The sequence below is a fragment of the Podarcis bocagei genome (assembly GCF_964188305.1).
Source record: "Podarcis bocagei genome assembly, chromosome: 1".
NCBI lineage: Eukaryota > Metazoa > Chordata > Lepidosauria > Squamata > Lacertidae > Podarcis > Podarcis bocagei.
This window is the reverse complement of record NC_138125.1, coordinates 128,873,413-128,896,363: the sequence shown is the minus strand read 5'-3', so window position 1 is coordinate 128,896,363 and position 22,951 is coordinate 128,873,413. Positions and strand designations below refer to the sequence as shown.

The 22,951-nt window shown below is 46.1% G+C and overlaps 1 protein-coding gene across 2 annotated transcripts in view; it reads left to right on the top strand.

Annotated features, from left to right (window-relative positions):
- The window catches only part of SPATS2L (spermatogenesis associated serine rich 2 like), a 76,370-nt gene that overhangs the window by 52,293 nt on the left and 1,126 nt on the right, over nucleotides 1-22,951 (top strand). Inside the window, exons 7-12 of one of the 2 annotated variants that reach the window (XM_081175292.1) lie at nucleotides 956-1,091; nucleotides 11,945-12,003; nucleotides 13,247-13,356; nucleotides 15,417-15,519; nucleotides 16,886-17,112; nucleotides 20,102-20,528. In XM_081175292.1, the coding sequence (XP_081031418.1) occupies nucleotides 956-1,091; nucleotides 11,945-12,003; nucleotides 13,247-13,356; nucleotides 15,417-15,519; nucleotides 16,886-17,112; nucleotides 20,102-20,500 (1,034 nt within the window). In that variant the 3' untranslated portion in view covers nucleotides 20,501-20,528. Of the gene's footprint in view, nucleotides 1-955; nucleotides 1,092-11,944; nucleotides 12,004-13,246; nucleotides 13,357-15,416; nucleotides 15,520-16,885; nucleotides 17,113-20,101; nucleotides 20,784-22,951 lie in introns of those variants that run through there. The other variant, XM_081175291.1, reaches the window with a different exon arrangement.

Genomic DNA, 22,951 nt, shown 5'->3' with positions numbered 1-22,951 from the left:
ATATGTAGTGATCAGGTGGGATTGCTATGAGGAATTGTAACAAATATAGAGTAAGCCATCTGTGTCAGCAATGAAAGCATTGCGTTGACTGGGTTTAAACTATTTTGATATGATTCTTGATCAATCCACACCTCTGCATCCCTGTTCCATTTCTCGACCAGTCACGTACAGTGCCAGTTGTCCTGGGCCATAAAGATAGTGGGCAAGTTTCTTTGATGTATCTTTTATGATATGTTAATCTTAGGATGTTAATCTTAGGGGCAGGAAACAGATCTCACATGAAGGTGATAATGATCGCTGTCCCCCTGGCCATCCTTCTTATCATGTATATTGCTTGTTTATCACCTCCGGGGTTGCCAAATGAACTCCTTTGTAGTTCTGTTCTTTGTTTACCCCATGTTTAATTAGTTTTGGTAGTTTAACTTTGTCCCCACATGAGTTTCTTGAAATGCTCAGAAGAAATCTGATTGGTTCTTACGAACACTCTGTAAAAAGTTCTTTTGTGAATAAAACGACCTGGGCCGAGGGGTAGAGACAGAGAGAGACTATTATACGCACCCTTCCCAGAGCCTTGCTGGTTCAAGCCTCTGTGTGTATTCTTATTAATCAGAGTTCATTCCTTCATTTACTTTGGGAACGCCTCAGTGATAATCAGGCCAGTATGGCATAATATGAGGGTGAGAGAGTGTTCTCTATCTCTGCCTTTTTCTATCCTCCTCCACAAGTTGCAGGATTACTGTGCGCAGCAGGGAAGCCCTGTCTATTTCATAATAGAATTGCCATTTTGCAAATGACGGTTTCTTTACAAGCGGGTGTTGTCCTGCTTGCACAAAGCGCTCGTTGGCGCTACGTCGAATTGCAGCCCAACACATCTGCTGCTGCTTAGTGAAATTTTTCTTACTTCCAGATTAAATTTGACATCAGAAGGATAGCTGACATTTGTTTGCTGTTACAGGTCCGAACATTGAAAAATCTGTAAAAGATCTTCAGCGGTGCACTGTTTCGCTGACAAGATACCGCATGATGATTAAAGAGGAGGTGGATAATTCTGTGAAGAAGATTAAAGCCGCCTTTGCAGAACTACATAGCTGGTAAGTAGGCAAAGGACAAGGAAGTCAGGTGAGATCTTTCAGAAGTCCATTCCGTTAGAGGACCATTCCAGTCTCACTGGACTTACTCCACACAAAAAATAAGAGCACTTGAGACCTTGGCACATTTTATGTTCTTTGGTTGCTGGTCTCAGAGGTAAGAATTGCAAGGACCTATTAACCAAGATTTTACCCAAGCAGGTGACTGCAGCTCAGTTATTTTTCATGCCACATTGGGGGAAAGGCAGCTCTGTCAATATAAATTTTGTTCTTGTTATTTCTGAAATGTTTTCCTGTAGCACAGCAACAACAAAACAAAATTGGGATCCCATCCAAACCTGTACCAAAGTTTTGCAACAAAGCAGATGTACAATGCAAAATCTTGGCGCAGATTTGGAGTTGGCCCCAGATTATGGGGTTCATAGTTAATGAAGCCGTGAAAAGCATTTGGGGAGATAAACCACATAGGGGGGTGGGGAAATGATTCTGCCCTCTTTTCCCCTTTTGCTGCCAAAATCAGATCGCGCCCATTCTTTCTATGTAACTAGGACAGTTCTGTTTTATAAACATGTAACTTTGACTGTCCTGTCTAACCTGATGCACAAATCATTTTTCTTCTGAACCTTACCCCCTTGCCATTGTGCAGGGGTGAAACTAGTCTTTATTTCACCCGGGTCAGAGACCCAGTTTGGCACGCACCCCCACATTTGCATACAAACACACATAAAGCACCCCAATGGAGGTTTCCCCCAGGGCAAAAAACCTGGCTAGCCCCCTCCCCCCCCACGTAGCTACAGTACAGCATTGTGGTGGGTGCTGGGCCAATTTCATCACTAGAATAAAAGGGATTATAATTAATAATTTCTTGCTTGCATTTCACCAACAGGTCACAGGGTGGGTAATAATATCCTAAGTTTCACAAGTATTTTGAGGCTGAAACTACACCTGGCACACATGCTTGCGTAATTTGTATCATAGGTAAAGGTAAAGGGACCCCTGACCACTAGGTCCAGTCGTGACCGACTCTGGGCGCTTTATTGGCCGAGGGAGCCAGTGTACAGCTTCCGGGTCGTGTGGCCAGCAGGACTAAGCCGCTTCTGGCGAACCAGAGCAGCGCACGGAAACGCCGTTTACCTTCCCGCCGGAGCGGTACCTATTTATCTACTTGCACTTTGACGTGCTTTCGAACTGCTAGGTGGGCAGGAGCAGGGACCGAGCAACGGGAGCTCACCCCGTCACGGGGATTCGAACCGCCGACCTTCTGATCGGCAAGTCCTAGGCTCTGTGGTTTAACCCACAGCGCCACCCACATCCCTATTTGTATCATACATGACTTTTAATTTAGTTTATCTGTATTTCAGCTTGTTCAGTTGCTTTCAGATTTATTTATTTTTGTATAAAACAACTAGCAAATGAGAATGATGATGATGATGCTTCTCTTGAGGGAGATCAAGAGCAGTTGGAGGGGAGGCTGCAGCGTTTTTTTAGCAAAGCAGTACGTACAGAGAATGGGAGCTGTTGAATCCTTTCTCACTCCAGCCATTTTTACAAGGTTGCAGACTCCCGCAGCTGCTTTTGATTATAGAAATGTTCCAGGCGAAGAAACACACACACACACAACGGCCTGCTATCTAGTTTCATCTTTAGCAGCCAAGGGCACAAGGCCAATGATAGCAGCTCCAACAGGAAGTCTTCTATCTATGCCTGACTTTCTAATTCTCACCATGCTCCTGATAGGAGGACACTGATTCTGAATGGGCAGATTCCCACTGCTGCCTCCCTCCTCTTCCCTGCTCCAAATAGTCACCTAATCAACAAATGATGCTCTTCCTGTCCTTTTAGCATACAGTACATGTGGGACGCGGGTGGCGCTGTGGGTTAAACCACAGAGCCTAGGACTTGCTGATCCGAAGGTTGGCGGTTCGAATCCCCGCAATGGGGTGAGCTCCCGTTGCTTGGTCCCTGCTCCTGCCAACCTAGCAGTTCGAAAGCACGTCATGTGCAAGTGGATAAATAGGCAAGTCGATAAATAGGGACCGCTCCAGCGGGAAGGTAAACGGCGTTTCCATGCACTGCTCTGGTTTGCCAGAAGTGGCTTAGTCATGCTGGCCACATGACCCGGAAGCTGTATGCCGGCTCCCTTAGCCAATAAAGCAAGGTGAGTGCCGCAAGCCCAGAGTCGGTCACGACTGGACCTAATGGTCAGGGGTCCCTTTACCTTTACCTTACATATGTAGAACAGTTGGGTGGCATGTACTGCAGTAATAAAACAGAAGATAGGGAGGACTTATTTCCTAGCTTTAAAGGAGCCAGATATATATTTTTTTAAAAAGAGAGAGAGAAAATGTTGTCTAAATATAAAAGCGTGCCAGGATGGGATACGCACATGTGTGTGTACACACACACACATATTTGCATGCGGTAGAGTTTTCACCGCACCTGCAAAACGGAAGCCGTCCCTCTGCTGTCACTGGATGACTGCATACAGATGTGATGCAGCTGTTTGCTCTGCTGACTAGTAGGACCCTCAGCGACTCAGTCAGAAGGACCAAGTGCATTGTGTTTATCAGTGAAAAGCCTCTTTGTAGCATGGTTTGTGTGGCACAGCAGGGCTGCAGTGGGAAGAAGACATCAACCCTGCAGGGAGAGCAGGGGTTCCAAGAGAACCATTGCATGATCTGGAGTGGTCACATTGGACAGAGCAGGGCTTAGTTTCTGAGTTAGCACAACCCTGAGCTCACCTGCCCAGTACCTTTCAGGTAAGCCGCAGCAACACAGGAATCAGGAAGAGAGTTCCACCCCAAATTACTGCTTTGCTACCGATGAAAAGTAAACACCTGTTCCTAGGACCGTTTGGTCTGTCGTTTGCCACCGTTGCAAAGCAAACTGTGGGAAAGAAATAACCTAGACGTCATTGTGTTATGTGCGGAGCTGACTGGAGAAGCAGCTCGCCTCCTTTTGCCTCTCAAATGTTCCCATGCGCCAAATGGCTTAGGCCAAGCATTAAGTTCAGTGTATTTAAATATTTGGAAATGTGCAGATAGTACTTTCAGAGCTTCACCAGATGCTTTCAAGAAATTGGTTCCAGAGTAACACAGCGGGTGCGGGAGGGAGGCAGAGAGAGGAGTAATTCCAGACGTTATTACCAGTCCTAAGAAAACTTACATAGAATGAATCCATGAGCAATAAAAAGCAGGAAGTGAGTGGAAAGCCAAAGTCAGCACTGATAGAATTATTTTACTTACATACAAGAGGCGAGGAGTGTGGTATTAGCTGTATAAACCCCAGAACAGCTTAGTTCTGCTGGGTAAGGAAAATGGGGTGGCTAATGTTTGCTTTCAGTTCAACATTGTGTTCAGGCTCTGTCTATATTAATACCACATAGTGTCAGAGCAAAGACTAACTGGGCCATCAACAAACTTTGCAACAAACAAACATACAAGGGGAATGCTTCAAGCCTGATTCGGCCTCTTGAGACACTTCTTGCTGTTTCTGATAGGGCAGAGGTCTGCAGTTGAGAAGTCATGTCTGTAAGCTAATTATGAGTTCAAGTCAGCTTCTACAGCACACAGCTGCAATCTTTGCTACCTCACACCCCACCCTCTGCTTCTACGTAAAGGGGACCCCTGACCATTAGGTCCAGTCGCGGATGACTCGGGTTGCGGTGCTCATCTCGCTTTATTGGCCAAGGGAGCCGGTGTACAGCTTCCGGGTCGTGTGGCCAGCAGGACTAAGCCGCTTCTGGCGAACCAGAGCAGCGCACGGAAACGCCGTTTACCTTCCCGCCGGAGTGGTACCTATTTATCTACTTGCACTTCAATGTGCTTTCGAACTTCTAGGTTGGCAGGAGCAGGGACTGAGCAACGGGAGCTCACCCCATCGCCGGGATTCAAACCGCCGACCTTCTGATTGGCAAGTCCTAGGCTCTGTGGTTTAACCCACAGCACCACCCGCGTCCCTGCTTCTAGGTAGCAGCATCTTTTGCAGAATTTGATTTCTAGCCCTCTGAATGCTGGCCTCTGAGTTTTTTCCAGACATTTTCCAGACATCTACTCTGGATAAACAACCAATGATGGGTGAATACCCTTTTGTATGCTGCAGGCTTAGAACATTAAACTAAATCTTCCCAAAGTTCAGAGAGCTTGGGGAGAGCTCAGTGTAGGCAGCCTGCTTTCCTTCATGCATCCAGGCTATGATCCTGGAAAACAAAAGTGTTCTGTATGTGTTTGGCCAGCAGTTGCAGAGGTTAGGGTGAATAAACCCACTTTGCAAAATGTTGGATCCAATTATTTTTATTACAGAATAGAGTTTTTTGTTACAGAGTGTTCAGGTATTTTAACTATATCCTACAGAGTTTACTCTTGGACTTTGGCCCAGTTGCTTTATATTATATCACATGTTTAAATCTCTCCCCACCCCCACCCCCTAGCAAGCTTAATTCTTGTATCAAGAATAAGAATGAAGCATAATCTGGTTTGTTATTCAAATCTTGTGCACAATGGATATAGCTGAGGTAATAATGGAACAGTGTTGTATTCCAGAGCATGGCAAAAATTATGTAATTTAATGGCTATCCTCCTGGGGTCCTAGCTGAATAGAGAGCCTGCCTACATATTTCCACCCAGCCAGGCAGTGGTTCTATTCATCAGTCATTTGACAAAGCTTCTAATCACTTTTCTAGATCTGTAATCATGCATATATTTGCATTAAGCACCCAGGTAATTATTTTGTCTCTTGTTATTCACATTGCATTGAAGAGATGCAGAGCTCGTACAGCTGAAGGGGCTTCTTTTTGTCTCAAAAAATGAACAAAAGTAGTTTCACCATTGTCAGAGCCGCTTCCAGGTCCCAGCTCACAGAGGACCACGCTAGCCGGCAGTACTGTACAAAAGTCTTTATTGAGTTACAGTTTCCATTTTCAAGCCGCAGCGTGCAGCTCTACGTCTTAGAAGCTAGACCGGCGAAGCTCCGTCTGAGTCTCCGCCTCCTGTACACCAACTTAATACTCTAGTCTTACTCCACCTCTTCCGTCTTTCCTTCCTCCTCTGGGTCCCTCTACCCCCCGTGGTCTCTTCCTTCCTGGACTCTTCTGACGCGGACCCCCCGGACTCTTCTCCCTCCTTGCGGCGGGCTTTAGGACCTGGCTCCCTATCCGGGCTGCTTACTGTGCCGCCTTCCTGTGCATTTGAACTTGGCGCGCGCGCCCAGCCTTCAACCTTCCTCTTGACCGTTTCCTCGCTCCCCGATGGAGGTGTGGCCACTCCTGACTCATGCCCTCCCGCTTGCGGCTAGCCGCCAGATCCCGATACCTGGGACCCCTCCCCCCTACTGCACTCTGGCGGGGAAGCTGGTCCCGATTTCCAACTGCTGCTCTCTGAGTCCCCTCTGGTCCCTTCTTCCTGGGGTGTCCCCCTGGGCGTCCCCCTTGCTCTGACCACTGGCGCCCCTTTCTGTGAATCTTCCGATTCACTGGAAAGACTCAGAGATCTCGGGCCGCTGTCATCGCTCATATTTCCTTCGGATTCCTCCCCCTCGCTCTCTGTTTCCTCCCTTTCCTGTGCCTCTGCTCCTGAACCCCTGACAACCATATTTAGGGTTTGAGACGCCACTTGACAATCAACTAATATTGTTCCCTAAAAAATATTTCCAGTTCTAAGCATTCATCTAAACATAAACAAATATTTTTATTAGTGCTTTACCCGAATTCCTTTTCTAAACTCCATGCAAATGCAGCAGTTGTTGCAGCAGCAGTAAAAAGATCCTTTGTCCTTAACCTACAAATTTACATGTGGGGTGTGGGCCTTTTGTTGATGTTTCTATCAGCATTTCTGGAAGTTTTCCCCCTTCATGTACTACATACCTTATTTTTCGCTCTATAGGACACACCGGACCATAGGAGGAGGAGAACAGGAAAAAAAATTCTCCCCCTCTCTGCTCAGCGCCCCTTCAGCGAAGCGGCAGGAGAAACGGAGCCCCTTCCATTTCTCCTCCCGCTTCGCTGAAGGGGCGCTGCGCAGAGAGGGAAAACTGTGCAGCGCCTCTCCAGCGAAGCGAATGCTGGAGAACAAGAAGGATCGGTGTGCACTGACCCCTCTCGCTCTCCAGGCTTCAGGCGGCTATCCGCAAGCCTTCGGAGCACGGCAGGAACTCCTGCTGCGCTCCGAAGGCTTGTGGATAGCTGCCTGAAGCCCCCGGAGCGCAGCGGGAGTTCCCTGCGCTCTGGGGGCTTTAGGCGGCCTCAGCAAAAGCAACGCGAAGCCTCCGGAGCGCGGGGGGAGCTCTCCCTCTGTGCTTCGGAGGCTTTGCATTGCTGTCGCTGAAGCCAAGGAACCTGCATTCGCTCCATAGGATACACACACATTTCCCCTTCATTTTTGGAGGGGGGAAAGTGCGTCCTATAGAGCCAAAAATATGGTAATCACTATGGCGTGGTGGTGCTGATGTTCCAAAGATTATCTGTGCAAGTGGATATGCTCCTTTCAGTTTGTTTTCATTTGTGTGGGTGCAGAAGCCAGCAGAACTCTAGAATGTAGAATTCCCACTAATAAAATTTCTCACTACATGGGGTATTTGAAGCAGCAATGAAACGATTTATGTTGTTTACTCTAAAGCCCTTCAAGGCAGCCAACTTCCAATAACATTGTGGGCCAAGTTCTCAGTATGGGGAGGGAGAGAGAGACATTTTTTTGGCCTTTTGGAAACAGCAAGAAGCCAGCCCGAATTAGCAATCGCCACACAAAACCTGGATCTTCTCTGAGATGATTTCATGCTATCTTTAGAGACCTTCCCAAACATGCATTGGCTGCTTAATTTGCCAATGGGCAAGCACTCAACATGCACTTCAGATTTCACAGTGCTGTCTCTTACTTCAAAGGACCCTGTAACTTTGCCTGTGAGAAGTAAATCAGGGCAAAGGCAGAGACACATATCTAACGAGAATTCACAGCAGATTTTTCCTGACATTGCAATGCGTGTGACAGACACACATATCACGGATTCCGTCATCAGTCCTGTCCCTTCTCACTATTTCCCTTTTCCTTTTGCCCTAATTTTTGCCCCCAGTTGTGCCATATGTACCTCTATCTGCTGATGTGTTCATCCTTTATCTTTTTAATAAATAAATAAATAAATAGCAGCATTTAAACACTGTTGCAGAACTGATCCGGAGACTGAGCATTTAGGCGATTTCATGGGTGCAAACAGGTCAGTGCTACTCACGGCGAGCCCATGCTGCAAACTTGCAAAATCGTCCGCCTCACCAGCAAACATTCCCACCCCACCCTCCCAAATCCAACAACCAGCTTGATGCTGGGGAGAAAGTTCCGATTGATTTTGTTAAGTTGTGGGTGAACATATCAGACGACACTGCGGTTCTTCAAACAGCTCTTGTTTATTCACAGGCCAGAACAGAACTGAACTGAAGGGTTCAGCCGGCCTGCTTATATAGAGCTCCACTAGAACGCAACAGTAACCACTTTCTGTAACTATCCAATCACTGAACGTCACTTTCAATCCCTTATTTGCATATGTGGACCTGACTGAAAACTATCTACAGTATCCCCCTGCTGGCCCAGGGTGAGAACTTCAGTGCATAACAGATTTGGTGAAAGTGCTTCCAAACTTTACCGACTACTGAACACTGGTATTATTTTACCCCACAAAAATGTGAGAATAGTTATTGGTCACTGTAAAAGCCTTGTTGGTGGTGGTTGTTATTCTTGGCATCCGTCTGTCTCAAGAGACCGTGGAGTGTGCCTCCAGGGGTAAAGTCAAACCGCTGCATTAACAGCATCGAAGTGACCCCCTCCAGGGGCGCAAGCCTGGACAGTGTGTTTGGAGGTCCTGGGCTAACCAGACAACAAGACCTCCCTCTTGGCCTCTCTGATGTGGCCCAAAGGAAAGCAGAGCAATATGTTTGGCACCAGCTTGGCTGCAGGAGTTGCCAGAAGGAGGCTACAAGGTGCCATCTATCCGTCTTAGAGACTGCACTCCAGATTTGTGTAGAATTTACTCTTTAGCCTCTTCTTCTCCCGAAGATATCTGCACAGCAGTGGAGGGAGGAGACTGACTGATTAAGAACGGTGCTTTCTCTTGAGTAGGGAGGGACCACTGATTCAGCCCATCTGATCCCCGGTTCCCTGTAAAGGCATACCAAACCCCAAGAGCTGCTATCTGAGCCCAGGCTGGTCTCCCATGGCTCCGTATGAGCAAACATACCCCACCACAACGCATGATGTTAACACTGTATTGCACTAAAAGACCAACTAAGTTAGTTCTTGGTATGAGCTTTCGTGTGCATGCACACTTCTTCAGATACACCGAAACAGAAGTTGCCAGATCCTTCTATATAGTGAGAAGGTGGGGAGGGGTATTACTCAGAAGGGTGGTGGGAATGGGAGATTGGCAGATAGCTGAGATGAGCCTGTTGACGACTCTTAACGACTGTAATAGGTCTTACAGGAAAAGGCAAGGGGTGAGAAGGTGAGAAATGGCTTAGTCATGTATAATGAGATAAGAATCCAATTTCGTTAAGAGTCGTCAACAGGCTCATCTCAGCTATCTGCCAATCTCCCATTCCCACCACCCTTCTGAGTAATACCCCTCCCCACCTTCTCACTATATAGAAGGATCTGGCAACTTCTGTTTCAGTGTATCTGAAGAAGTGTGCATGCACACGAAAGCTCATACCAAGAACTAACTTAGTTGGTCTTTAAGGTGCTACTGGAAGGAATTTTTTTATTTTGACTATGGCAGACCAACACGGCTACCTATCTGTAACTGTATTGCGCTGTACCACATTGTTCCTGTTATAAGAAAAAACTGCTCCTCCTTATAACAGTTCCCTAAAATCCCCTACACACACACACACACACACACACACACACACACACACACAGACTCAAGCTGAAGAGCTAGGAGAAATTGCCACTGAGTTCCAAGTCAAACCCTTTAAAAATATATTAAATAGGAATTGGGGAGTGGAGGGAGGGAGAGACAATAGCTGCCCAGTATTGTAATGGTTTTGCAGTAATATCATCTCATACCACGCAGAAGGAAGATGGGGGTGTTTGTAACTGGGTCACTGGGATCCGTCATGGGCAAGTAACATGGCGGGGGGGGGGGGGCGCTTGGCGCTGTCCCAGCTGCCAGACCTCTTCGTTTTTTACAGATGTTCCTTCCTGATACTGGACCAACATTCAGAGCGGCAGCACCTAGAGAACCTATGCATAGGGCGCCATCTGCTGGAAATTGCATCTCAGCTGCGCCCGAAGCAGAATTGCTAAATCAAATCCAGACCACAAAAAACTGATTTCCCCAATAGGTGCAGGAAATAATATGCACTAATGCTAATTTGTGTCATGCTTGCAGAACCGGGGGGGGGGGGGTGGGCTAGGCAGCAAAATTGCACCACCCACACAGAAGGGAGAGGTATTGGCAGGCTCTGTGTAACCCCAAGTTTTGCAGATTCTCAAAAAAGCAAAGGGGTGCGGGAATAGAACGGCGTTGCTGAAAAAGGAGGACAGAAGCAAACGCGTATATAGGGTAGAATGAACTGCCTTATTGTCTGGATAGGCCGCTCTATATTGTACATTCCACATTGGGGTTGTAGAGCTCCATGCGTAGAAATGTTCTTCAAGTACCAAGACATGAAAGCACTGCAGGAGCTCAAATCCGTTGCTCCTTTACAAGAGAAGAATTCTAAGATGCTGCCCACGAGGAACATCTTTTGTCAAAATGCATTGGGGGCTGCGCTATGTTTAATGAGACTGTTACCTACACCTATTCGGAACACCTCCTTTTGTGAGGTGCCCTTTTGTGACATTTAAAGGTAAAGGTAAAGGGACCCCTGACCATTAGGTCCAGTCGTGTCCGACTCGGGTTGTGGCGCTCATCTCGCTTTATTGGCTGAGGGAGCCGGCGTACAGCTTCTGGGTCATGTGTCCAGCATGACTAAGCCGCTTCTGGCAAACCAGAGCAGCGCACGGAAACGCCGTTTACCTTCCCGCCAGAGCGGTACCTATTTATCTACTTGCACTTCGATGTGCTTTTGAACTGCTAGGTTGGCAGGAGCAGGGACCAAGCAACAGGAGCTCACCCCATCGCGGGGATTCGAACCGCCAACCTTCTGATCGGCAAGTCCTAGGCTCTGTGGTTTAACCCACAGCGCCACCCACATCCCTTGTGACATTTAGGCATTCTTAAAATATTTATTAGGTGAAGAAGCTGGTTAAAATTGACAGGTAAAGATAAAGGTAAAGGACCCCTTGGTGGTTAAGTCCAGTCAAAGGTGACTATGGGGTGTGCATAGTCCATGTTTATGATGATTTATATCCCCCCTTTAGATGGAATGATTCTCAAGGTTTAATGCAGAAACACACACACACCAATCCATATCCATATCCCCTCCCTCTGAGCTAACCACACATTGGTTACAGCAGCCGTAGCAGCAAAATATAACCAGTCCTGGCATGATGTGACTGTAGCCTGCTCTGTAAGGCTGCAGTCCTGGGCGCACTTTCATGTGTGTTCAGTGATGCTTGCTTCTGAGTTGATATATGGAGGACTTGCATGGGAAACGTGGGGCAAAATACCATCACCACTAGCCAAATTGTGGCATTTGTAATCACTGTGTTCTGTTGGTAACAGCCAAGTAATTCTCTTAAGATAAATTGCACAGGCTTGAATTTAATAAAGTAGCGACATATGGTGATTTACTATCGCGGCACTCAGAAATTTGCCCATGCTTTATATCTTCCCAGAAATTGCTTATAATATGTGCCCAAACTGCCAAGGTACTGTCCGTATGTCCTTCGAAAGAATATAATTATTTTGAATTTCATGTTTTTAATTTTCAGTATCATAGACAAAGAAGTCTCTTTAATGGCAGAAGTTGACAAAGTTAAAGAGGAAGCCAGTAAGTAAAGATGAATGTAAATGGGGAATGTTGTATGCTTTGAAACAATTGGGAAGGGGTGTTTATAGCTGCTTTTGCAGAAAGAAAAGCAATCATTCATCTGTTCAGAAGCAGCATTGTGTGTTTCACCACATAAAGTTTTTGGAGATAGAATTGCACCTAGGTTTTGTGCTGGATGTTCTGGCCTGAAATTGCACTTTCAAGAGTAATGAAGGTTGCTGTGCATTCAACCATCATAAGGCCACACATGGTTATTGGGTTGAGAGTAAGGTTTGAAATGTTAACCACCCCCCTCTCCAAAAAAGCAAGTTTCTAACTATGAAAGTAGGCTTTAATGGAATTGGGTGAATTCTCACAAGCCAAAAGCATGGGCACAGAAGGCTGGGGTCACAGTGGGATTTGTAGTGTTCAAAGCCAGGGTTGTCTTGCACACCTCTTTGCGTAAGATTGCACCCAGTCTCACAAAAGTGGATTTGGGCAACCTTGCTCACACCACATCTCAGGTTTTCCCTGAGAGTGTTGTTGCCTCCAGGAGAGCTTTTTCAAGAACTGCCAGGTGCGGCAGGTGCCACAAGGAAAGCAAGTGGCCGAGAAGTGGGCACTCCCATCAACCTGTCAAAGTTGGCCTGTGAAAGGTACAGAGATTGTGGATCTGGCCTGCAGGCAAAGTACAATTCCTGTTCTGACATTAAATGCACATTAAACTTTTGTTGCCATTTAAGGTGCTGGTTTTAACCTTTAAAGCACTATACGGCCTAGGACCCTTGTACCTACGGGACCGCCTCTCCTGGTATGTCCCACAGGGAAACTTGCGGTCTTCAAACAAAAACATCCTGAAGGTCCCAGGCCACGGAGAGGTTAGGCTGGCCTCAACTAGAGCCAGGGCTTTTTCGGCTGTGGCTCCGATCTGGTGTAACGCTCTGCCACAAGAGACTAGGGCCCTGCGGGACTTGACATCTTTCCGCAGGGCCTGCAAGACAGAGCTGTTCCACCAGGCCTTTGTCCAGGGCACAGCCTGAATCCCTCCTTTGGCAATCTTCACAGAACTCTAGCCCAATGGTTGCTATCAATTTGATTTGAATTAATTTTATAATGAAATGATTTTAGAATGTTGTACTATTTTATTGTTGTTAGCCGCCCTGAGCCCGGCTTCGGCTGGGGAGGGCGGGATATAAATAAAATTTATTATTATTATTATTATTATTATTATTATTATTATTATTACCACCTTCTTGTTTGGCAGTGGAAATCTTAACCGCTCGTCAGAAAAAAGCTGAAGAATTGAAGAGGTTAACAGATTTGGCTAGCCAAATGGCAGAGACTCAGTTGGCTGAACTGAGGGCTGAAATTAAGGTTAGTCTGTGTGGCCATTTCTTTTGAGGTCGTCCGTGCCTCCTTTCCTGTAGCGTACGAACCAGACACACAATAATTCATTCCTCAAATACAGGGTTGGTGGGTTTTTTTAAAACAAAGTGCAGATCTGACTTCCTAGGTAGGTCATAGAATCGTAGACTTCCCAAGAGTCAAGTCCAGCCCCCTGCAATGCAGGGAACGCAGCTAAAGCATCCATGAATTTCACTTAGTGTCATGAAATTAAAAGGTTGACCTCTATTGAGCCCAGAGACGGTAAAAGCAAGATTTAAACTCTTCCTTCTGGTCTTTTGCCCTTAGAGAAATCTTCCCTGAACCATGCATGTACTGCAGTAACTCTGCTGCAGTTCTTAACATTTTGTTTTATTCCCTACCTCGATTATGCCTGTGTCCCCAATTATGTATCTGTCCCCAGTTGTGCATTTTGCTGCTGTTTAGGTAAAGGTAAAGGGACTCCTGACCATTAGGTCCAGTCGTGACCAACTCTGGGGTTGTGGCACTCATCTCGCTTTATTGGCAGAGGGAGCCGGCGTACAGCTTCCGGGTCATATGGCCAGCATGACTAAGCCGCTTCTGGCAAACCAGAGCAGCGCACGGAAACACCGTTTACCTTCCCGCTGGAGTGGTACCTATTTATCTACTTGCACTTTGATGTGCTTTCAAACTGCTAGGTCGGCAGGGGCAGGGACCGAGGAACGGGAGCTCACCCCGTTGCGGGGATTCGAACCGCTGACCTTCTGATCGGCAAGTTCTAGGCTCTGTGGTTTAACCCACAGCACCACCCGCGTCCCTATGCTGCTGTTTACAGATTACCTATTGGAATTACCATTGTTACTATTCTGGCTATTGAAATGTATGTGGATGTGGATATAGATATAGAGAGATGCACACATTTTGATGTGTGTATGAGCATGGAGTGCTACTCAAAACAAGGCATGTGGGGTGGGATTGCAGGACCATCACAGGCATTGGACATTGCTTGTGAATACATTAGTGTTGAGCAACAACAAAAAACGCCATTCATAGTTTCCCTCCCAGTGTTGCAAAAGTTTTGGATTTTTTTTAAGGCTTGTGCTCAGCCTCCTCTGCGCTAGAGCACAGGATCATCCTTCAATCAGTGCCGGATTTACGTATAAGCTAAACAAGCTATAGCTTAGGGCCCCACTCTCTTGGGGCCCCCCAAAGTATTTAAAGGAAACAAAACCTGAATGTACATTTCCAAAATATAAGATAAAAAACAAATAAAATAAAACCTACATGCAGCAACAGTGTTTTGTGCTGTGTATGCTCCTATGATGTAAGTAATGGGCCGCACCTGCTCACCTGCTCCCTAAAATATCACATATAAAAGGCCCTATTACCTTCAGTAGCTTAAAGGTAAAGGGACCCCTGACCATTAGGTCCAATATTGGCCGACTCTGGGGTTGCGGCGCTCATCTCGCTTTATTGGCCAAGGGAGCCGGCGTACAGCTTCCGGGTCATGTGGCCAGCATGACTAAGCCGCTTATGGTGAACCAGAGCAGCGCACGGAAACGCCGTTTACCTTCCCGCCGGAGCAATACCTATTTATCTACTTGCACTGGCGTGCTTTCGAACGGCTAGGTGGGCAGGAGCTGGGACCGAACAACAGGAGCTCACCCCATCGCGGGGATTCAAACCGCCTACCTTCTGATCGGCAAGTCCTAGCCTCTGCGGTTTAACCCACAGCGCCACCTGCGTCCCCCTCCAGTAGCTTAGGGCCTCATCAAACCTATATCTGGCCCTGCCTTCAATCCACTTTTTTTCTTTTAACAACTGACAAGCATTTCCCAGATCATGTGATAGAAGGGTGTTGTTCTTTTTTGTGGTGCATTGATAGGTGTGGGGACATTTCACAAAGCCTAAAATGTACCCCGACGCTTTAAGACTGGAGTGTTCTGCTCTCCAAAAGGCTCGAGATTCAGCAGATGAGGCTCTAAAATTATTTTGTATTGGGCAGGCTTCTTTCACATCTCCTTTATTACCTGGTTTATAACTTAAGTCATCCCCCCCCTACCTTGCAGCACTTTGTAAGCGAACGTAAATATGATGAAGAATTGGGAAGATCTGCCCGCTTTTCCTGTGACATAGAACAGTTGAAGACTGAGATTCTGCAGTGCGGAGAACGTAAGTCATGGTGCTTCTGACTAAGCCTTGTGTAAATTCTTGATTCCCTTGGATTTGATATCCCGCATTATCACTACCCGAAGGAGTCTCAAAGCGGCTAACATTCTCCTTTCCCTTCCTCCCCCACAACAAGCACTCTGTGAGGTGAGTGGGGCTGAGAGACTTCAAAGAAGTGTGACTAGCCCAAGGTCACCCAGCAGCTGCACGTGGAGGAGTGGGGAAGCGAACCCGGTTCCCCAGATTACGAGTCCACCACTCTTAACCACTACACCACACTGGCTCCCTTGTACAGCTTGTACCTTTCTAACTGCATTTCTTCTTGGGAAGCTAGGTGGGCAAAGCGTGTGTGCACTATAGTCTCTTCCTCATTCAACTATCCCACCTTTGAGCGAAATAGGCTTTCACAAGCTTCTGCCTTGATGGTTGGTCACTTGGCAAGGTAGAAGATGACCAGATGACCTGCTTCTAAAACGGATTAGATAATTTGAAAATATGATTGAAGGAATCCAGCTGTTCTTTTATTCTGTGCAGTGTACCTATTACAGAGGCTGGTAAATGCCATGCCTGAATAACCCAAAAGAATATGAACTTGTATTTAAGTCCAAATGAAACTGAACAGAGGAATATATGGTAAAAATTAAGTTGGAGGGCCAGCAGATGTCACTCATTACTGTTTTCCTGAAATTCTCTAAATTGATTGAGATCTGACTTATTTGGTTTATATTTAAGAAACAAAACATTTAAAAGTGGGCCATGTTAATTTCATATCTGCGCTGAGGTATCCAATTGGAAAGATTTGATAAAGCACAGTTAATATGGTTTTAAGTGTTGTAAACATAGGAACGCGGGTGCCACTGTGGGTTAAACCACAGAGCCTAGAACTTGCCAATCAGAAGATCGGCGGTTTGAATCCCCGTGACGGAGCGAGCTCCCGTTGCTCGGTCCCTGCTCCTACCAACCTAGCAGTTCGAAAGCACGTCAAAGTGCAAGTAGATAAATAGGTACCACTCCGGCGGGAAGGTAAACTGAATTTCCATGCGCTGCTCTGGTTCGCCAGAAGCGGCTTAGTCATGCTGGCCACATGACTCGGAAGCTGTACGCCGGCTCCCTCGGCCAATAAAGCGAGATGAGCGCCGCAACCCCAGAGTCAGTCACGACTGGACCTAATGGTCAGGGGTCCCTTTACCTTTATCCAAAACTTTACTCAAAGATTATTTTTATTATCTTGGATGACTGTTGGTTGCCAAATCACAGCACACAGCAACAAAAAACGGACTCCTTTCTGCCCTCAGTTAAACTGTTGCCATTTTGGAACCAAAAGCTCTCTTTTGTGATTGCGAGTGTTGGGCATTTTTCTTCCTTGTAGTTTCTCACCCAAAGAACAATTATTCCTCAAGAACACCATCCGGCCCACTGCTGCAGTCGACATCTTTGCGCACAACAACCAGCATACCAAACACATACATCCAAAAGTCTTCAAATCGAATTCGTGCCAAGACTCCTGATGGCAAAGCAGCAACACCTAAAGTCTCCAGCCAAGTTAGCACAAACACCACAGAATCCTCTCCTCAGACCATTTCAACAAACAAACAGGTAAGGTACAGAAAATAATAGTGGCTTTCAATCCCTACCAATATTTCGTATCTTGTTTTTGTTTTAAGAAAAGACCAAAACGTTTCTCAAAGTTTGTAATTTATTATCCACTCCCCTTAACTTCCCTGGAATCAGAAATGCAGTAATATCAAGCTATCTCCTACTTTCACATTATCAGTCCTGCACTGGGTAGAAACAGGTATTCGTAAAACCTATTTGGTGTTTCGCAACTTTCTGACTAGTTGCAGGACCTTAGCCAGACCTAGCAGAGTACACGCAGAATCCACAGAAGTAATTGGCAACTTGGCTGCAGACAGAATAGACGAAGCAGGAACCAGGAACTTGTAGTTAGGTGTTTATTATATACAGTGGACTATTTACAGGGACAGAACACTGATCTTATGCTAGCTCTTTCTGACATGACTCACAACTCCTACACTGACACAGAACTCTGAACTCACGAACTCCAAACTCTGAACTACCAGTTAGTAAAGGTAAAGGGACCCCTGACCATTAGGTCCAGTTGTGGCCGACTCTGGGGTTGCGGTGCTCATCTCGCTTTATTGGCTGAGGGAGCCGGCGTACAGCTTCCGGGTCATGTGGCCAGCATGACTAAGCCGCTTCTGGTGAACCAGAGCAGCACACAGAAACGCCGTTTACCTTCCCGCTGGAGTGGTACCTATTTATCTACTTGCACTTTGATGTGCTTTCGAACTGCTAGGTTGGCAGGAGCAGGGATCGAACAACGGGAGCTCACCCCGTCGTGGGGATTTGAATTGCCAACCTTCTGATCAGCAAGACCTAGGCTCTGTGGTTTAACCCACAGCACCACCCACGTCCCTTCCATTAATTATCACTCCTTTGAGAGAGCTTGACCAATCAGGGCGCGGTCTCTATGTCTCTGTTATCACCAGGCAGGTTTACTCCTTCAGATTGCCTTCTGGCTGTCCGCCAAACCTTAATTGACTCTGTGTGAGTAGCTGCACATACACAGTTTCTCAACAACAGGAACGTGGGTGGCGCTGTGGTCTAAACCACTGAGTCTCTTGGGCTTGCTGATCAGAAGATCAGCGGTTCGAATCCCTGCGTTTCCGTGCCCTCTGGTTTCCGTCATGGTGTTTCGTTGTGCCAGAAGCAGTTTAGTCATGCTGGCCACATGACCAGGAAGCTGTCTGTGGACAAATGCTGGCTCCCTTGGCCTGAAAGTGAGATGAGCACTGCAACTCCATTGTCGCCTTTGACTGGACTTAACCGTCCAGGGGTCCTTTACCTTTTTTATTTATACCTTACCTAGAAACACTCTCCTTCTGTTCCTGCAGCACAACACCCACTAGAATTAATTTGATTTGGTTTTGCAAATTGTTGTTGTTTAGTTGTGTCCGACTCTTCATGACCCCATGGACCAGAGCATGCCAGGCACTCTTGTCTTCCACTGCCTCCCGCAGTTTGGTCAAACTCATGCTGGTAGCTTTGAGAACACTGTCCAACCATCTCGTCCTCTGTCTTCCCCTTCTCCTTGTGCCTTCCATCTTTCCCAACATCAGGGTTTTTTCCAGGGAGTCTTCTCTTCTCATGAGGTGGCCAAAGTATTGGAGCCTCAGCTTCAGGATCTGTCCTTCCAGTGAGCACTCAGGGCTGATTTCCTTAAGAATGGATCGGTTTGATCATCTTGCAGTCCATGGGACTCTCAAGAGTCTCCTCCAGCACCATAATTCAAAAGCATCAATTCTTCGGCGATCATCCTTCTTTATGGTCCAGCTCTCACTTCCATACATCACTACTGGGAAAACCATAGCTTTAACTATACGGACCTTTGTTGGCAAGGTGATGTCTCTACTTTTTAAGATTTCAAATTGTACTCTTGATTATTTCAGAGAAAGGACCTTGTAATGTTGTTGTTATCATTGCTGTTGTTGTTCCACGGTCAAAAGTACCTGGGAAGATATGGTTCATGGTGAATAGGAAAGGACTAACCATGGAGAAGGCATGGCAACTCTTTATCCCTTTCAACATGGTCCAGTAGTCAGCTCGACAAAGCGGTCCTTCAAAAATTATAAGCACACTATAAGCACACAATGAAGAGGCTTTCACACTAATTATCAGGCCTCCTTAGGAACTCCTTATTCCCCTCTTGCCACAACTCACCAACTGAATCTCAGGTATCCCTCCTTCTTGGTTCTGCTCTCGTCTGCTCTGAGAAAGTGCTCCTGCAGTGTCTCCTTCATTGTTCTCCAATCTCCTCTTTGTTTGGATGCGGAGGCAGCGAGAAAGCGTCAGACACCCAAAGGCCACAGGGCTCTTCTTCCAGCCTGCCCATGTTTAATTGCACACAGGCCACAGTGGCCAGCAATGGTCTTGATCCCAAACTTTATGTTTAATAAGTATGCGTGGAGGTGTAATAATATTATTAATAATAAGAATCTATTATTTATACCCCACCCATTTGGCTGGGTTGCCCCAGCCACTCTGGGTGGCTCCCAACAGTATATTAAAAACACGATAAAAGATCAGACATAAAAAACGTCCCTAAACAGGGCTGCCTTCAGATGTCTTCTAAAAGTCAGATTGTTGTTTATTTCCTTGACATCTGATGGGAGGGCGTTCCACAGGTAGGCCCTCTGCCTGCTTCCCTGTAACCTCACTTCTCACAGGGAGGGAACTGCCAGAAGGCCCTTGGAGCTGGATTTCTGGGCTGAATGATGGAGGTAGAGAAGCTCCTTCAGGTATACAGGTATAATGAGAATGATTCTACTCGTCTTTCACCAAAAATGGCCACAGGAAAGATGCAACCACATCCATTGGCAGAGGCATTTTTTAAAAGCGCAACTGGTGTGTCTGTGCTGCAGGGGGTGCCACAACATTGCTGCAGAATGGAGCACAAGGTGGGGGGGGGACCGCAGGCCATGTTTTAGCATTGCACAGGGCGCCGTTGAAGCTTGAAAGCCCAAAATCCACAATTGCCATAACCCTTCATTTTCTTCCTTGACAGAATGCAGCTTCTAGCCACAGGCGGAGATTTCACACGCAGTATCATGGAATTCGGCTCAATGGACCGCTTAAGTCTCCAAGTGCCATTAACGAGTCAGAGCAGAACAGCACGAAAGGCAGCTCTCGGCAGGAATACAGAAGACAGCACCATAATAGTTTCCGGTCAAAAAACAAAGGCACTTTTAAAACCCAAGAGCATTCTGCAGCAGCAAAAAGCATGGAAACTCTAACATATCCAGAGAAAACAAGACGAAAGCATCCTGTGCCAGGCCCCACAGAGCCCAGGCCTTTATGCAGCAATATTACAAGGGTTTCTCAGTGCAACTTACGTCCTGCAAGAATAGAAACCTCCACAGAGCCCCCTGTCCTTTCAGTGCCAGCTGTGACACTGGTGGCATGAGGATTCGAAAGACAGACGACTAGCAAATGTAATGCATTTTCATATTTAAGTTTCTAACTAAAGGTGCTTTCTTTTTATTCCAAATACTGTACACACACAAAAAAGCTTGTGTAGAATACTACAATTGTGGTAAAACAAACTTACTGGGGTTTTTCTAAACCACAGTAATCTGCCATATCTCATTTCATACTATAAAGGCTTTGCTCAATATACTCGATATTGTTTTTTCTCATAACAATGCGGCTTTTAGCTAGCCAGTGCCTAGTAAAACAATGAAATTGTTGTTAAAAATAAATGGTAGGAGGATGTCAATATAGATAATGTGTTTGTTACTGTCCAAAAGGTTGGTATTAGGGTAATCCTGGCATTCCTATTGTTGGTCTGCAATCAAGATACTTGTGTTCATATAAAATTGCTCTTAACTACAGTGGTGCCCCGCAAGATGAATGCCTCGCAAGATGGAAAACTCACTAAACGAAAGAGTTTTCCGTTTTGGAGGTGCTTCGCAAAACGAATTTCCTATGGGCTTGCTTCGCAAGACGACAATGTCTTGCGAGTTCCTGCTGGGTTTTTTTCCTCCCCCCCCCTTTTTTCTAAGCCGCTAAGCCGCTTATCAGCTGATCCGATCAGCAGATAAGCCACTAATAGCGCTAATCCGTCAATGGGCTTGCTTCGCAAGACGAAAAAACCGCTAGACGAAGAGAATCACAGAACAGATTTTTTCGTCTTGCGAGGCACCACTGTATATGGACCCCAAATTGTTTGTGCAGAATGAACCTCATGGTTCAGTTTGATGTAACTGAGTTTTTATAGCCTGAATGATCGTCAAGATGAGTCCCAAATACTAGCTAACAAACGGCATATTAATATTTTTCTGTGCTGTGCCACTTGTACAAGATTGGGTAAGATATAAATTTTGAACTGAAAAAGTAAGAGTAAGTTTTCCAGCTTCTTAAATCCTTTTCAGTTATCTTTGCAGACTAAAAATCAGACATGTTTCAGTCTGAGATTCTTTTATTTTCTTGTTCATCGCTGTAGACATCCCTTCCTTATTTAAGCACTATTGGCCACAAACATGTACGGAGTTGTATGCACTTGATTTCTTTGGGTCTCATCCTATACAATTGATTGTTGAATTATGGCCTGTGTGTCTTGCACATCTGACAGGATACCATGTATATCATACCTGAGCACATGCAAAATCCCAGGCTTATATTTTAAAACAAGCTCACAGCTTTAAATAGCCCAAGACTGTACTTCAGAAAAATTATTCCCCCTTTTTATTAAAAAACAAACAATTTTACAAAATGCAGTGTTTTATTTTGCAACAACCAAGCCATCTGGATCCTGCTGTTACCTTATTACCTTTTCCCCAAATCAGCCATTCCTAATGATGAAAAGGAAGATGTTGGGCTCACTGTTCTATGACAGGGGTCCACAAATGTTGGCCTGCATTAGTAACCAGCTAGTATTTGTAGAGGTACGCGGGTGGCGCTGTGGGTTAAACCACAGAGCCTAGGACTTGCCAATCAGAAGGTTGGCGGTTCAAATCCCCGCGATGGGGTGAGCTCCCGTTGCTCGGTCCCAGCTCCTGACGTCGAAAGGACGTCAAAGTGCAAGTAGATAAATAGGTACCGCTCCGGTGGGAAGGTAAACGGCGTTTCCGTGCACTGCTCTTGTTCACAAGAAGCGGCTTAGTCATGCTGGCCACATGACCCGGAAGCTGTACACTGGCTCCCTTTGCCAATAAAGCGAGATGAGCGCCACAACCCCAGAGTTGGCCACAACTGGACCTGATGGTCAGGGGTCCCTTTACCTAGTATTTGTAGCTTTCCATGCTTTCTTCCCAAGTCGTCTTGCTTTTTACCTTTTAAAATCCTAATGCAAAGTGAAAGATTCCTCTTCTTCCCTAAATCCTGTTCATTCAGCTGATAATATTTTTTTAGGGGGGTGGAGCAGGGAGAGGAGGTACTGTCGCTAGAAAAGGTGTTGCACTATTCCGCACCCACCTTTGGAACATGAGCCTCTGAAGTGAAGGCAACTTCCGTTTTCCATTTTTTAAGCTTCTACATCTGCCTCCATTCGTTGGAGTAACATACTCACCCAAGCTTTATCACTGAAAAAATAACTCAGCAACAACTTGCCATAGAGACAGCAAGTGGTAATGGAAGGAGACAGGGGTGGAACACCGTAGTCATGAAGTTAATAATGAGCAGTCACCAATTTGAGGAAATTCAACATGCTGGCAGTGATCTTCATCCCTCAGTCGGCTATGGCTGTAGTGGATCCAAGCTTGCTGAGAAATGCTCTGCCATCATTGGTCCATGCGTCAGAGACTGGAAGTACCATGGAAGTACTGAGCGCATGCCATTTGACATACTCCTGAAAAGTCTTGTCATCGATCAACCACTTCTATTAGATCTGGAAATAAAATCTGAGCGTTATTCTTTT